At 42.9% G+C, this 14,503-nt stretch overlaps 1 protein-coding gene across 1 annotated transcript in view; it reads right to left on the bottom strand.

Moving 5' to 3' along the window:
• Positions 1 to 11,358, bottom strand: part of POLR1B (RNA polymerase I subunit B) — a 36,761-nt gene extending 25,403 nt beyond the window's left edge. The window contains exons 1-7 of the mRNA XM_060248202.1: positions 11,085 to 11,358; positions 10,089 to 10,256; positions 6,862 to 7,008; positions 5,177 to 5,309; positions 3,782 to 3,918; positions 1,773 to 1,996; positions 249 to 420 (exon numbers count right to left, since the gene is read on the bottom strand). Of these exons, the coding sequence (XP_060104185.1) occupies positions 249 to 420; positions 1,773 to 1,996; positions 3,782 to 3,918; positions 5,177 to 5,309; positions 6,862 to 7,008; positions 10,089 to 10,256; positions 11,085 to 11,261 (1,158 nt within the window). The 5' untranslated portion in view covers positions 11,262 to 11,358. The remainder of the gene's footprint in view (positions 1 to 248; positions 421 to 1,772; positions 1,997 to 3,781; positions 3,919 to 5,176; positions 5,310 to 6,861; positions 7,009 to 10,088; positions 10,257 to 11,084) is intronic.
• Positions 11,359 to 14,503: the final 3,145 nt, after the last annotated feature.

Raw genomic sequence — 14,503 nt, forward strand, 5'->3', positions numbered from 1 at the left:
ATGCAAGGCAGGACATGACCAAACCATGTTTTAGTTAATATGTACAAAAGTGTCTTGGTATTATTGGAGGTTATTAGAATGAAGTAAAGAGAAGGAGTAAAATAGCCAGAAGCAGCCTAACCCATTACAGAGGGTTTTATATAGCTTACAAAACTTACTATTCTATGCTCCTAGCTCTATAGAATGGAAGGTTCTAGAAAGACTTCTTAAAAATAACAACAGCCAAACACAGCATTCTCAAGTAATACCTTTATAAACATGAGGTAAAGTTGTCCTGCAGTAAGCACTTCTTGATTCATTAAACTGTCAGGATTCTCATCCATGCAGCCTTCTTTAGCTAAAGTAAATAGTTTCCGGGTCATGAGACAAAGCAAATAGAACTTTTCAGCATTGGTTTTCAGGTGTATGCAGAGGCACTGGCTGCAGGAACAAACAAAATGATCATTCCTAGTCTAATTTTCCATATTTATCCTTGATCATTTTTTTCAACCAAACAATAGTGATTACTTCAGATTTTTAGCTTGACAATAACTTTGATCAATGGCCACCCCGCCATATTTTTGATACTTTTAAGGTAACACGAACTGTGTTAGATGATGTGCAAAAAATGTTTATTCACATTTCTAGATATCATCCTTGCTGGAAAAGACCAAAAACAAAATTACATTATTTCCCCCTTAGTCAGGGCTTTTTTTTGGTAGAAAAAGCCCAGCAGGAACTTATTTGTGTATTAGGCCACATCCCCTGACATCACCATTGTTTTGTGCAGGGCTTTTTGTAGAAAAAGCCTAGCAGGAACTCATTTGCATATTAGGTCATGCCCCCTGACAACAAGCCAGCCAGAACTGCATTCCTGCTCAAAAAAAGCCCTGCCCTTAGTAAAAACAGTAGCTTATTGGGTGAAGATTTTTAACAATAACGGTCACAAAAAAGATTAGGCACTGACTTTTGTGAAAAATATATAAACAAGGAATTGGAAATAGCCTAATTCTAGTTACTGAATTTCACTGTTTTGAATTAGTTTCCATAGAAGTATAACTTAACTTTGCTATATTAAAATCTTTTGAAACTGCTGCAGAGATGCAGCACAAAAAAGGCCAAACATTTGTTTTGAGGTCATTTATAGGTTGACTTAAAGGATTTTGAAACTGATTTGGTTCTGAACTTCTCATGTTATAGATGGCTTCAGGGCTTTTTTTCTGGTGGAACGTGCTGGAACAGAATTTCTGGAAAAAAATTCTCCCAAAAAGTCTAGAAGTTCATGAGGGACCATTGGGGAAAGCATGGCAGTCTTTGATTCAACAAAATATGTTAAAACAAGAACTGAGGAAGTTGGTGACATGTCTATTCCTTCATTTCCCTCTTTCCACAGAAAAAGAGCCCTGGATGGTTTTAAAAACAATTTGACAAGTCCAGACTGGATGAATCTATCAATGGCTATTTGCTACAACAGTTACGCAGACTTCATGTTTAGAGGCTCTTGATTTCATCTGGTTGGCTACTGGGCAAGAGGATTCTGGAGAAGCCTTTGGCCTGATTCAGCAGAGCTCTTCTTAAATATGTCAACACAAGCTAGAACAGATAAAATAACCTGGCAGGAGCAACATTGCCTAAAACTACTCTGTGAGGAATAGTTTAACTCAAAATGCTTTAGAGTCTTACTGACCATAAAAGGATACCCTATGATCAGCAATCGGTGGACTTTGTTTTCCCACACAAATAGTTATGAACTGTACTCTGGACACCAAGAAGTGACTTGAACTTAGACATACTTAAATAGGAACTCTCCAACTTGTTCACTGCTGTACCACTCGGGAAGGTCCAGTTTCACTCTGAAGCGCTGACCCAGGAAGTTCAGAACCTGTCTCTGTGTGATGCAGCCTTCTTCAACCACTAGCCTCAGCACCTGACACACACAGTTCTTGTAGAAAGTATCCTTTTCTTTTCCTTTCATCAATTCCTGAAAAATCTGGAAATCTGAGAAACTAACTAATGCCTGGAACACACAAAAAAGGGAAAGTTGAAACCAAATTAGAAAGCAGGGCAACATGTTGTGAAGGGCTCAGCTTGTCTGAAGCCTCTTCCTGTGTAACACCGGCAATCTAACATTTATTTAACTGAAGCACTTCTAACACAACTTCTTCAGTTATGGATTCAAGGTGAGCTACAATAACCATTAAAAACAGGCTGATAAAGTGTTTCTAAAATCACAGACAGCAGACAACATAATAAATCAGTCAACACAATTTTACAATTGACATAGTTTTCTACAATAATAATCTCCCCAAAGAAATTTTACCATGAGCTGTATTAATTCACCCCACAATGCACACAGCCCTGTCCTTGTAGGCCTTTCAGTGGCTAGTATTCAAGGGATACTTTTCCAGGACCCAATGTTCCAAAAATGTTGACAGAAAAGTAAAAAAAGACCAAATCACAAAGCCTATTCTATGATAAATAAACTGACATTTCCACCATGGTGATGTGGAAAAGTTAAGATATATTGGAAAATGATCTTTATTATGCTTTCTAAAGAAATTTGTCACAACATGGTTGGTACATATAAGATCTCTCTCTTGGTCAATTTCTGCCAGTTCTCCATATAGAGATGCTCCATAATTCAGTAGGTAGAGTATGCAGCATGGGACTTTCTCTCAGAGGTCACTGCCATGCACACTTAGAACATGCAGTGTTGTACTTTGGTGGCAAGACAGGTCCAGAGAGGGCATTTAGCACCAGTGAGGGAGCACTTAGCACTAACACCCAGGGGAAGAGGAAAGTCTTGCCATGTGGCTCATTTTAGAATCCTAACAGGTATTTGCACATATGGGCAACCTGAGCCCGGCCCACTCAGCATTATGCCCCATGTCATGCAATGAGGCATTCTCCCAGGGAAGTGTACCCAAGCAGAGCTGCCTATGATGGGTGTGTGTGTGGCAGGAAAGCAGAAACATTGGCAGCCCACATATTCCTTGGCCTGGACACCCCCTCCTCCCAGAGAGGAGACAGGGCACAACCATGGCTCAGGCTGCCTGGCAGCTGCCCCAAGCATCCATGGGATTCTCTGTCTTGCAGAGCAGATGGAGCAGTTGCAGAGCACTTCCTCACAGGACCATTAAGGGTCATTTGGATGCCCAATGCATATACCTTGAATGGGAAGGGGGTCCACTGCAAATGGAGCCTCTCTCTCTCTCGGCTTGGCTTCGCGAACGAAGATTTAAGAAGGGTGCAATAGTCCACGTTTGCTGCAGGCTCGCTGGTGGCTGACAAGACCAATGTGGGAAAGGCAGGTCCGGCGGGTGAACTGCTGATCATGGCTGTGGCTGGCTGGTGGCTGTGTCATTTGCTATCACCACACATGTCAAGAGGCAGTATGGTGTAGTGACTCTAATCTAAAGAACCGGATTTGATTCCCCCCTCCTACACATGCAGTTGGAGTGACTTTGGGTCAGTCATAACTCTGTCTCATCAAAACTCAGGTGCCATCAGAAAGTCCACCAGCAGGGCCAGAACTCCAGAAGCCCTCCCACTGTTGCCCCCCAAGAAGCAAGAATACAGAGCATCACTGCCCCAGACAGAGTTCCATCTATATGTTGTGACTAATACCCACTCATAGACACTTGCTCCACATATTTATTTGTAAGTGTTGCCCATGACTGAAATGTTTTAATATTTGCTGCCTTAGGGACCCCAAATTGGAAATTTGCAGGGTTATTGCATCATGCCAAAGCAACCTATAAATGTAGAAAGGATTTTAGTGTACTGATAATTACTACAATACCTTCAGCACGAATCCCAGTGGGATAAAGAACAATTCTTTCTGATGAATGAAGTTCACCATCACTGCTCCACTTTCAAGATAATGAAGGGTCATGTTAACAGCAGTGTGCTCATCTCTAACGCAGTGTATTGAGACACCTAATGCCACCAAAAAGAAAGACATCTCAGTATTACTACATCATGCTATCATCTAAAACAGTTATGAGGAGTTTGTAAGTGAAATGTAAACATTTTACATTTTATTAATTTACATCTTGTTTGCCCTTAGCAGTCAACAAAGACAGAAGGAATCCAGGCCCCTTTTGCCCCACATTGAACCGCCGTGTGACTGCTACAACTTTCCAAATAAAACCAATCTGATTTCTGAAGAGATGAAGCTGCAAACAACCATACATGTGTTTAGAATAAACTTATTCCTGCAATTTAACAGAAAAAAAATCAAGATTGCTGCAAAATTAAAAAATACATGTGATGACAAACTAGTTAGTTCCACTACTACCACATAATTAACATTCATGTTTTGAAAATTAAAACAATGACAACATTGAATATATGACCCATGTTTCTGATGCCTCAAACATCCCTGATAATAGAGATGTGAGGTCCAAAGTACATGCTTTACCCCTGAGCTATGACCAATGCACTTGCACTGTACAGTACTATAATGCTATTTAAGCATTTGATAACAGGAGAAGTAGTGATTGGTAGTGATTGCACCTCAAAAAGGATATTATAGCATTGGAAAAAGTCCAGAAAAGGGCAACTAGAATGATTAAAGGTTTAGAACACTTTCCCTATGAAGAAAGGTTAAAACGCTTGGGGCTCTTTAGCTTGAAAAAACGTCGACTGTGGGGTGACATGATAGAGGTTTACAAGATTATGCATGGGATGGAGAAAGTAGAGAAAGAGGTACTTTTCTCCCTTTCTCACAATACAAGAACTCGTGGGCATTCAATGAAATTGCTGAGCAGACAGGTTAGAACGGATAAAAAGAAGTACTTCTTCACCCAAAGGGTGATTAGACAAAAATATAGAGCAAAGGTCAATCAGTGGCTATTAGCCACAGTATATTATTGGAACTGTCTGGGGCAGTGATGCTCTGTATTCTTGGTGTTTGGGAGGGCAAAGTGGAAGGGCTTCTAGACTCACTTGTGAACTTCCTGATGGCACTTGTTTTTTTCTTTGGCCACTGTGTGACAGAGTGTTGGACTGGATGGGCCATTGCCCTGATCCAAAATGGCTTCTCTTATGTTCTTATGTTGGTTATGCCTGATGGGTGAGGACCAGAGAAGGCATTCTTCTGTTTACTGCATCAGGGTGCTTCACAGAATTTAAATAAGCACATTAAAAAAGAACTATTACTGTAACAGGCCATTCAATAACTTAAAACAATTACCATATTGTGTGTAGCCAGGACCTCTGGATTTCCACTTTGGCTTTATCATCGCAAGGGGGAAGTTGCGCCTTGGCATTATTACCATTCGGATTATCTTTTCTATACCATTAATTATGAAATAGCCTCCCATTTCCTGCCAAAAGAATAAAAAAATCCATACCATTTAGTACTAAGGAGAGCTGCAATAGTTAACAGGGGGATCAATTAATTGACAAAAGCAAATTTTTAAGTCTTGGAACTTCAAATTAAAGGCACTCTTGGTTTTTATACTGTTTAATACTGTTATGTTTTTAGGATGTTTTAAAATCTGTAACAGATGTCTAAATTTCCATCGTAAGCTGCCCTGAGCCTGCTTGCGGGAAAGGATGGAATATACATCTAAAAATTAAATTAGATTAAATTTTGGTCAGAAGTGTCAGGGAATGCAAAAGAAAGATGACTTTTCCTTAATAACAATGGCTGGGGAGGGACACAGAATATTGCTCAGACTAAGCATGGCTGGGAGAGGGGGGTGTTCTGTAGGCTCATGCACTCCTGTCCCTCCATCGCCCATCCCTTCAGTTTTAGAGCTAATTATGGCTAACATTAAAGGTCTGTATCACATTTACTAGTCAGTATCTGCTTCATCCACAGTTTACAAATGTGTTTCTAAATATGGTTACAAATTGTTCTCATGGTTAATGACAAAAACTGACAGCCATTGTCCCCCACCCTACTCTCGCAGTTTTGGCACTTGAAAAGCACAAGAAGTCTGAAGGGATGGCTCTTGTAGTATTTTCCTGGAAGTCATAAGTATGGTGTCACATTTCATTTGGCCCTCCCTACCCTAAATGGGGTAGCTGTGCTGCTCTGAAGCAACACAGCAAAACAACATGCATGCACATGAAAGCTTAAACCCAGAACTAAACATTGTTGGTCTTAAATGTGCCACTGGACCTAAACTTTGTTCCTTCAACACATAGTTTTTCTCTGCTAGCATTCTCACACATCATAGGAGTCAAATAGCACCTTTAAGACCAACAAAGTTTTATTCAGAATGTAAGCTTTCGTATGCATGCATATTTCTTCAGACGAGGGGATGGGGTACAGTGAGCTGAAATACATATAGCTGGTAGGTTAAGAGCATAAACTAATACAAAGTTAAATCAAATGGCAAAATAGTGTAATAAATTGGAAGACCACTTGGTCTGGATAGCATTTGTGTGGGAAACCAATAAAAGGCAATAAAAGTTGCCTTTTATTATAATAAAATGGTCTTCCAATTTTTGCCATTTGATCCTAACTTTGTATCAGTTTACTCTCTTAACCCACCAGCTATATGTATTTCAGCTCACTGTACCCCATCCCCTTGTCTGAAGAAGTATGCATGCATACAAAAGCTTACATTCTGAATAAAACTTTGTTGGTCTTAAAGGTGATACTTGACTCCTACTTTGTTCTACTGCTTCAGACCAACATGGCTGCCCACCTGGATCTATTCTCACACATCCTTCAGTGTTTTAAAAAGTCACCAATGTTGGAGTTTTGGCAATAAGCACATTTATTTTCATATTAAAAGGTATAAATAGACAAAATCATGCATCAATTGCCAGAAATACTATTAACTAGTAGGAACTCTGGCTAAGGCTTCAATCTTTTGTTCACATAATTTTACATCAGACAGCACCAACAGGATTAACTGTTACCTCTTCTTCCTCGTGGTGTTTGATTAGTTCTTTGGGAGAAAGGCCATAGAGATTGCATAGCTTGGACTTCACCATAATTGGAATATTTCCAAGGGACTGCTTAATAATCCCTTTAGGGGAGCCATTCAATGACCAGCTAATATCAGCCTATATAGAAAAAATATTGATAATTTTAGAAATGTATAGCTATAACAATAAAGAGAAAGACTAAGAAAAAAATGAGGGGAAAGGAAAAGTCACACAATATTTTACAAAGGCAACCAATACTGAATCCGCCCCCCCCTCCAGCAAGTGTGAAACAATCCAAATGGTGCTTCTCTGTGCTAAGTCTAGAGGATGACTCACTGCAAAAGTGTGGAATTAACATCATCCTTTGGCCCACGGTCACAAATTCAGTATCACTGTTGAACAGGAGAGCCTGTTTGGTGTAGTGGTTAAGTATGCAAACTCTTATCTGGGAGAACCGGGTTTGATTCCCCACTCCTCCACTTGCACCTGCTGGAATGGCCTTGGGTCAGCCATAGCTCTGGCAGAGGTTGTCCTTGAAAGGGCAGCTGCTGTGAGAGCCCTCTCAGCCCCACCAACCTCACAGGGTGTCTGTTGTGGGGGAGGAAGGTAAAGGAGATTGTGAGCCGCTCCGAGACTCTTCGGAGTGGAGGGCGGGATATAAATCCAATATCTTCATCTTCATATGAGTCTCTCCTAGTTTCTATGCAACCTTCTACCCATCACATCATGCTGGTTTTACAAATTCCTGGGGGGGATGGGGGACACATCATAAAGTATCCATAGAAAACATGGTTCGAACCCAAATAAAAGAAGTTACTAATTAGAAGATAGGATAATTGAGACACTAGCATATATGATCACCGTCATTCAATCACAGATTGGAGCCATAGCCATTTTAATCTTAAGCAGGAATGTTTTGATGTACACTTAAATGACCCAGATACTTAAATCTGGCACCTGTAACAAGGTTTCATCAGCAATAGGGAACAGTTTAGCACACTGATGTTTGCATTCCAAGGCAGACTTTCACAGCAAGTTCTCCTCCTGTGAGAAGGCGCCACTTACAAACACATACATTTATTTTTGTTTAATCTTCTCTGTAAGAAGCTCTCTCTCTTCTCAGATTGTTAAATTAGCAGACCCCCACATATTTACAACAATATAAACCATATAATAAACTGGATCTTGAGTTAGATCCAGTGAGAGGTCTGTGGATTAACTAATCAGTAAGTATTTTTACTTATTTATTTACCTTAAATTTGTATGCTGCCCACTCCATATGGACTCTGGGCAGCTCACAGACACAATACCACAATACAATACCTTATGGTTATAAAAGCAAAACATATATAACCATTTATAAATTAAAAACGGTGCTATAAAATTTCTTACATAGGCGGTCTAGCTTCATTATAGTTCTTAATTCTCTGTATTGCTCTATTAGGTGTCTTATAGATGGATAGTAGTATTCAGTGACATAATAGCGGCAGCTCCTCACGCATTAGTTACTGTAGAACTGGGCCTACCGGAAAAGGTTGGTCTTACAGGCCCTGTGGAATTGGGAGAGATCCCGCAGGACTCTCATGGGACTCTGGAAGTGTGTTCCACAAATCAAGGGCTGCCACAGAGAAGGCCCTCACCTGTGTAGAGCATAATCTGGCCTCCCTTGGTCTGGGGATGGATAACAGATGTTGACTTCCTGAATGCAGTTCTCTCTGGGGTATATATGGGGAAAGGCAGTCCCTAAGATAGATAAGTCTTTGGCCATATAGGGCTTTAAAGGGCAATATCAACACTTTGAAGCAGATTCGGTACACAACAGGCAGCCAGTGCAGCTCTTTTAGCACTGGTTGATTGTGCTCCCATCGAGGAAGCCCCATTAACAACTGTACCACAGCGTTCTGCATTAGCTGCAGTTTCTGAGTCAGAGTCAAAGGTAGCTCCATGTAGAGGGCATTACAGTATTCTATCCTCGAGGTGACCGTAGCATGGATCACCACTGCTAAGTCATGCTGCTCCAGGAAAGGGGCCAGTTGCCATACCCGCTGCAGATGAAAAAAGGCAGACTTGGCAGTGGCCTCCATAGTCAGAGAGGGCTCTAGAAGCACTCCCAAGCTCCTGACCTTAGGGGCCAGTATCAATGGCACCCTGTCAAAGGCTGGCAAGGGAATCTCCCTTCCTGGACCACCACGACTCAGATAGAGAACCTCTGTCTTCGTCGGATTCAGCTTCAGTTGACTCAGCCTGAGCCACGATGTCACTGCTTGTAATGCCAGGTCTAAGTTATCCGGGACGGAGCCGGACCGGCCACTCATCAACAGATAGAGTTGGGTGTCATTTGCATATTGATGGCACCCAAGCCCGTACCTCCTGACAATCTGGGCAAGGGGGCGCATACAGATGTTAAATAATATCGGGGACAGAACCGCCCCTTGCGGCACACCACATATAAGTGGGTGACTGAGACGATTCCTCTCCTATCACCATCCTTTGTCCCCAGTCTTGGAGGAAAGAGACCAGCCATTGTAGGGCAGACCCCCGAATCCCCAAGTCAGCAAGGTGGCTAGTCAGTACCTGACAGTCAACCGTATCATATTCTCCTGAAATGTACCCACTGTAACATATGCTTTTGTGCAGTGATATAACTATTGTTAACACATGTACACACAATGATAATACTGCAAGGGGGGAGTTTAACTACCATGGCTTATATTTATGAACAATGACCATTGACTTTATTTAGTGCATTTCTATGCCATCCTTCGAAGGAATCTGCCCAAGGCAGGTTACAATATAAACCATATAATAAAAACAAATGCATTATGAATGGTATACAAATCATAGCTTCTATCACCTGGTATAAAATATCTTTTGCTTTAAACCATAACTTGGACTCTCTCTTATGGCTGTTAGCTCCTTGAGCTCTGGAATAAAAGCTAGGGACTGCAGCTTCTTAACATGTGACTATGGGAGCAATCCTAAGAAAGTAAACTAGTCATGGGAAGCATTTACTTCCAGGAAAGTGTTCTTTGGATTACAGCCTATGAGTTACAATGTTAGTATGTTGTCTTAGCCACTCACCTTATCAGTCATACACCCTCTATCCATTTCCAAAATACACCTGCAGTTTTTAAAAAAGCTTTTGGCTTTCTAAGGTGCATATAAAGATGTTCAGAACATGATGAAACATCATTTCATTCATTTATACTGTTACTCACAGTCAGTTTCCCGCGATAGGTGCTTCTGCGCCCCCTGCATTCTGCTGGGTAAACTTTCAGTTCTTTACATATACTGCCCTTTGGTACCATAGGCATACTGATCACAGCTCCAACAATTGCCAAAGTGATCCGATCATGCTTAAACGCAAACTCTAAAGGTGGAACAGCCTGAAAGGAAAAGCAAGCCAAACCAAAGGTTATCTACACTCATTAGAAACAAGCAGCATATAAAAGATCCAGCCCACCATGTCAGAGGCAACTATTCAAGCAAGTTCTAATAAAACTTGTCCCACTATTACTGCTTTGGTTATTTCCTCTCCCAAATGACCCAGTGAATGTTGCCTACTATCTCTTGGAAGAGGAGTCCCCAAGCAGGGGTGGGTGAGCACTTTTTTAAAGGAAAAAGAAGCCTTATTCATCTTCTTTGTTCCTCATCACTGTGACACTACAGGGAGGGGCCACAGCCTAATGGCAGGGCACATACTTCCCACTTACAAGACCCTGGTTAAATTCCAAGCACCTCTCGCTAAAAACAGGGCTAGGGAGGACATTCCTCACCTTAAGACCCCAGAAAACATAACACAGAGCTAGACAGTTCAATGCAGTTATGCATTTGTGTACTAGTCAAGGGGCATCCAACTTCGTTTAGCTTGCAGGCGCTTGGGACTTCTGAGAAACGGTAGCACGCATCATCATTTAAATGGCTGCAATATGGAAAGCGACAGCAGAAACTGCAAACCACTCTCCGGGAGGTTGCAAGCCGAGAATCTGTCTGGGATAGGAACAGGGGTTTCTCATTGGGTGCGCTTGGCCAACCCAAAGCTTCCTGATTTTTCTTGTTCCATCAAAGTGCCTGAAATTTACGTATCCTAAAGGTACAAGAAACAAAGGAGCACCAGGAAATACATCGACGGGGATCACGGCCCAATTCCTTTCTTCCTTGCCTACCCACTCGCCCACAGATCCCTCTGCCCCACTTTCCCCGCAGTGCCTCACTTGTACTGCCTGGTGCAGCCCTTCGCCCACGGCATGGTTAAAGGACTCGATGTGCGCTCGTGTCACTTCCTGCAACGCCGAGAGCTGCTGCTCCTTAACCAGCCCGTAGCTCGGCTCCGTCAAACGTTTAAGGCTGGGGGAATCCGGCAAATCCCGCCACTTGCACGCGGCTTCCATGCTTTTTCCTTAGCCTACAAGACGCCGGAAACCATCGCAGAGCTTGCTGGGATGCGTAGTTCGCTGGCAAAACTGAACGCTCCCAAAATGCCTTGCTCAAACAACACCCCAAACCGAGGTTCCCCGGCCTGCTCTGAGCAGCTTTTCGAGTTCGCCACGTCCTGCAGGCTATGGCGCCACCTAGGCGTGGAGGAAGGCAGCGAGCTACTGAGAAGTAGGAGTGCTGTGTTTTTCTGGAACTCTAGCCTTTCTTCAGGCTTATAGGGGGCAGCTGGTGTAGTAGTATTGCTTAAGCTTCGGCTGACTCAGTAGAGGATCTGCTTTGCTTGCTGAGGGTGACTTCCCAAATTCAATCTCTAATGTCTCCAGTTGAAAAGAGGATCAGGTAGCTGGTGATGTGGGAAAACTTGGAGTCCTGACTTACTGCTGCTGGTCAAAAGTAGATATTAACCACACAACACTGAGCGCTTAGTCCGTCATAATTCTGTATGACTTTGGTGTGAATTGGTCTGGGGATTACTTGAAAATTTGTTTAATTCGCCAATTGAGTGTAATTATATATTGAGGCTTGGCTTATTGGAGTGCAGCGGCTTTCCAGGATCTCAGGCAGAGGTCTTTCACATCACCTTTTAACTGGAGACACAGGAAATTGAACCTGAAATTTCTGCATGGCAAGCAGATGCTGCTCTACTACCAGCCACAGCCCCTCCTTCTGTTGTCCCACCACAGGCCAACAGCCTGATTACAAGCAAACAGCACCCTTTGATTACAGTGCAAGTTGCTCAAATGTTGACAGAAGAATGCTTGTTGAAAGGTACTGTGACTGAATAAAGGCAAGGAGCCTTTCTTCAGAGGTCTTCAGTTGATCACTGGACAACGGCAAAATCATTGGTTTGATGTTGACTAGCTGAAACCTGACCTGGATAGCCCAGGCTAGCCTGATCTTATCAGATCTCAGAAGTGAAGCAGGGTCAACCCTGGTTAGGGTTGCTAGCTCCGGGTTGAGAAATCCTTGAGATTTTGGATGTGCAGCCTGAGTGGGGGTGGGGTGGGGAGAGGAGAGGTTTGGTATGGGAAAGACTTCAGAGTCCACCTTCCATGGTGGCCATTTTCTCAAGGTTAACTGATCTCTGTTTGCCTGGAGATCAGTTGTAATAGCGGGAGCCACCACTCTGAGGTTAGCCAACCAAAAGTGAGATATATGGGCAGAATTAATCCAATGGAAAGGGAACCACCCCCTCCCAAATAAGCCAAGCCTCAATATATAATTAAACTAAACTGGCGAATTAAACAAATTTTCTATATTATTGTTATTTTAATGTTATATTCCGCCCTCTCCACAAGCGGACTCAGGGCGGCTAACAGTCAAGTAATATATTCACACTGTCATACAGGACAAGCACTTATATATACAACCAATTTGTGCAAAGAAGGCAGCCCCTTTGTCCCTAGTCTTTCATGGCAGATATGGAATCTACATTTTTTTGTAATTCTCACATTAATCCTTTATTTTTTTCCCTCATTGCCTGGTATATTTGTCATATATTTACCAGGATAAGTACTCTGTCACTGATTTTGTACATTGGATGAACACTGCCCATATGTTGATAAAATTTTCTTGCAAGATGGACGGGGAACAATTACTTTTTGGGATACAGTAGTATACAGGACAACTGTTAACAACTTGGCTGTTTGTAGTTATAGAAAACCAGTAGATAAAAATACTTCACTATCAGTCCTGTCATCCTGCCCACTTAAAAAATAATATATCTTTTAGCCAACTCCTCAGTGAAAAGGAACTCCACACCTCTGGGTAATTTTTTTTAGGACATTGCCATTGTGTGTGATCAATTTAGGGATGGGGATATCCTGAAAGATTTACACGTTTGACCAGAACATGGGCTAATAGCACCAACAAGAAGGATCAACTTATTAATAAAAATTCACATAAATCCATCAGGTATTAGTGTGTTTTAAATATTCTTCCCTGTCTTATTCTATCATTGAAAGACATTGGCACCTAGTGCAGGATACCCCTGGCTGTCAATTACCTCCATGGGTACTCAGAGTATAAGGAATATTCTCATTAAATCTGACTATAGTAGCTCTTCGTTGAAATCCAATGGACCCATAGGGCACCATAAGTGCAGGGCATGTTTGACTTGCTCATTTTATCTACAGGTTAAAGGATTCGTCCATCCTAAAATGGGTTAAGTTTCCTTTAAGAGGCTATACTCTTAAAGAAGTAACATATGTTTTATTACTAAACATAATAGCTCTAAATAGGGTTGCCAAGTCCAATCCCAGAAATATCTGGGGACTTTGGGGGTGGAGCCAGGAGACTTTGGGGGTGGAGCCAGGAGACACTGGGGTGGAGCTAGGGGGGGAAACGGCGCCGGGGAGCGTGGCGAGCCGCCCCGTCTCGGAGCGGGTGACGGTGCTGTGCAGCTGCCGTCTCTTCTCTGCTCCCCGTGGCTGCTCCTCCGAGATGGGCTCAGGCTGAGCCCATCTCGGAGGAGCAACTGTGGTGGGGCGGGGGGGGGGTGGCAGTGGCGCGGTGGCCTCGCCCACTCCGCTCCGCCTCTGGGGTGGAATTGGAGGGGTGTGTGGAGGTGGGCTGGGGGCGTGGCAAGCCGCAAGTCCGGGTTCTAGAAGGCTCGCCATGCTCCCAGCCCACCTCCGCCCTCCCCTTCTCTGGTTTTGCCTGTGCTGCTGCCGCCTCTTGGCTGCTCCTCCGAGATGGGCTCAGCCTGGGCCCATCTCGGAGGAGCAGCTGCGGTGGGCAGGGAGGGGGCGGCAGTGGCGCAGCTCGCCATGCTCCTTGGCGCCGTTTCCCCCTCTCCCCCCGCTTTCAGTTTTTTGGGGAGCGGGGGAAGAGGGTGTAAATCCTGGGGTCCCCCGTCAGGGCGGGAGGGTTGGGAAGCCTAGCTCTAAACAATATATGTTTTAATCTACCCTTGTGGGCTGCTATATGTCAAGAGCACTGTTAGAGTGATTAAACCTAAGGTCCTGGAACACTACTTCTGGATAAAAAAACAAAATTATGGACGCTCCACTCGTGGATCACTTCAAAACAATCACTTCAAAGCTTCAACACCTTTTTAAATGACCAAACTAATTTATAGAATAGAGTTTATTGTGGAAAATTAATGGAATTTAAATATATACTCACAGATTGGATAGCATACACAAAAGATATGGAAATAAAAGTAGGTAGCGGGTAAGATGGGGGTGTGGGGTGA

This window comes from Heteronotia binoei, chromosome 1, assembly GCF_032191835.1.
Source record: "Heteronotia binoei isolate CCM8104 ecotype False Entrance Well chromosome 1, APGP_CSIRO_Hbin_v1, whole genome shotgun sequence".
NCBI classification, from domain to species: domain Eukaryota; kingdom Metazoa; phylum Chordata; class Lepidosauria; order Squamata; family Gekkonidae; genus Heteronotia; species Heteronotia binoei.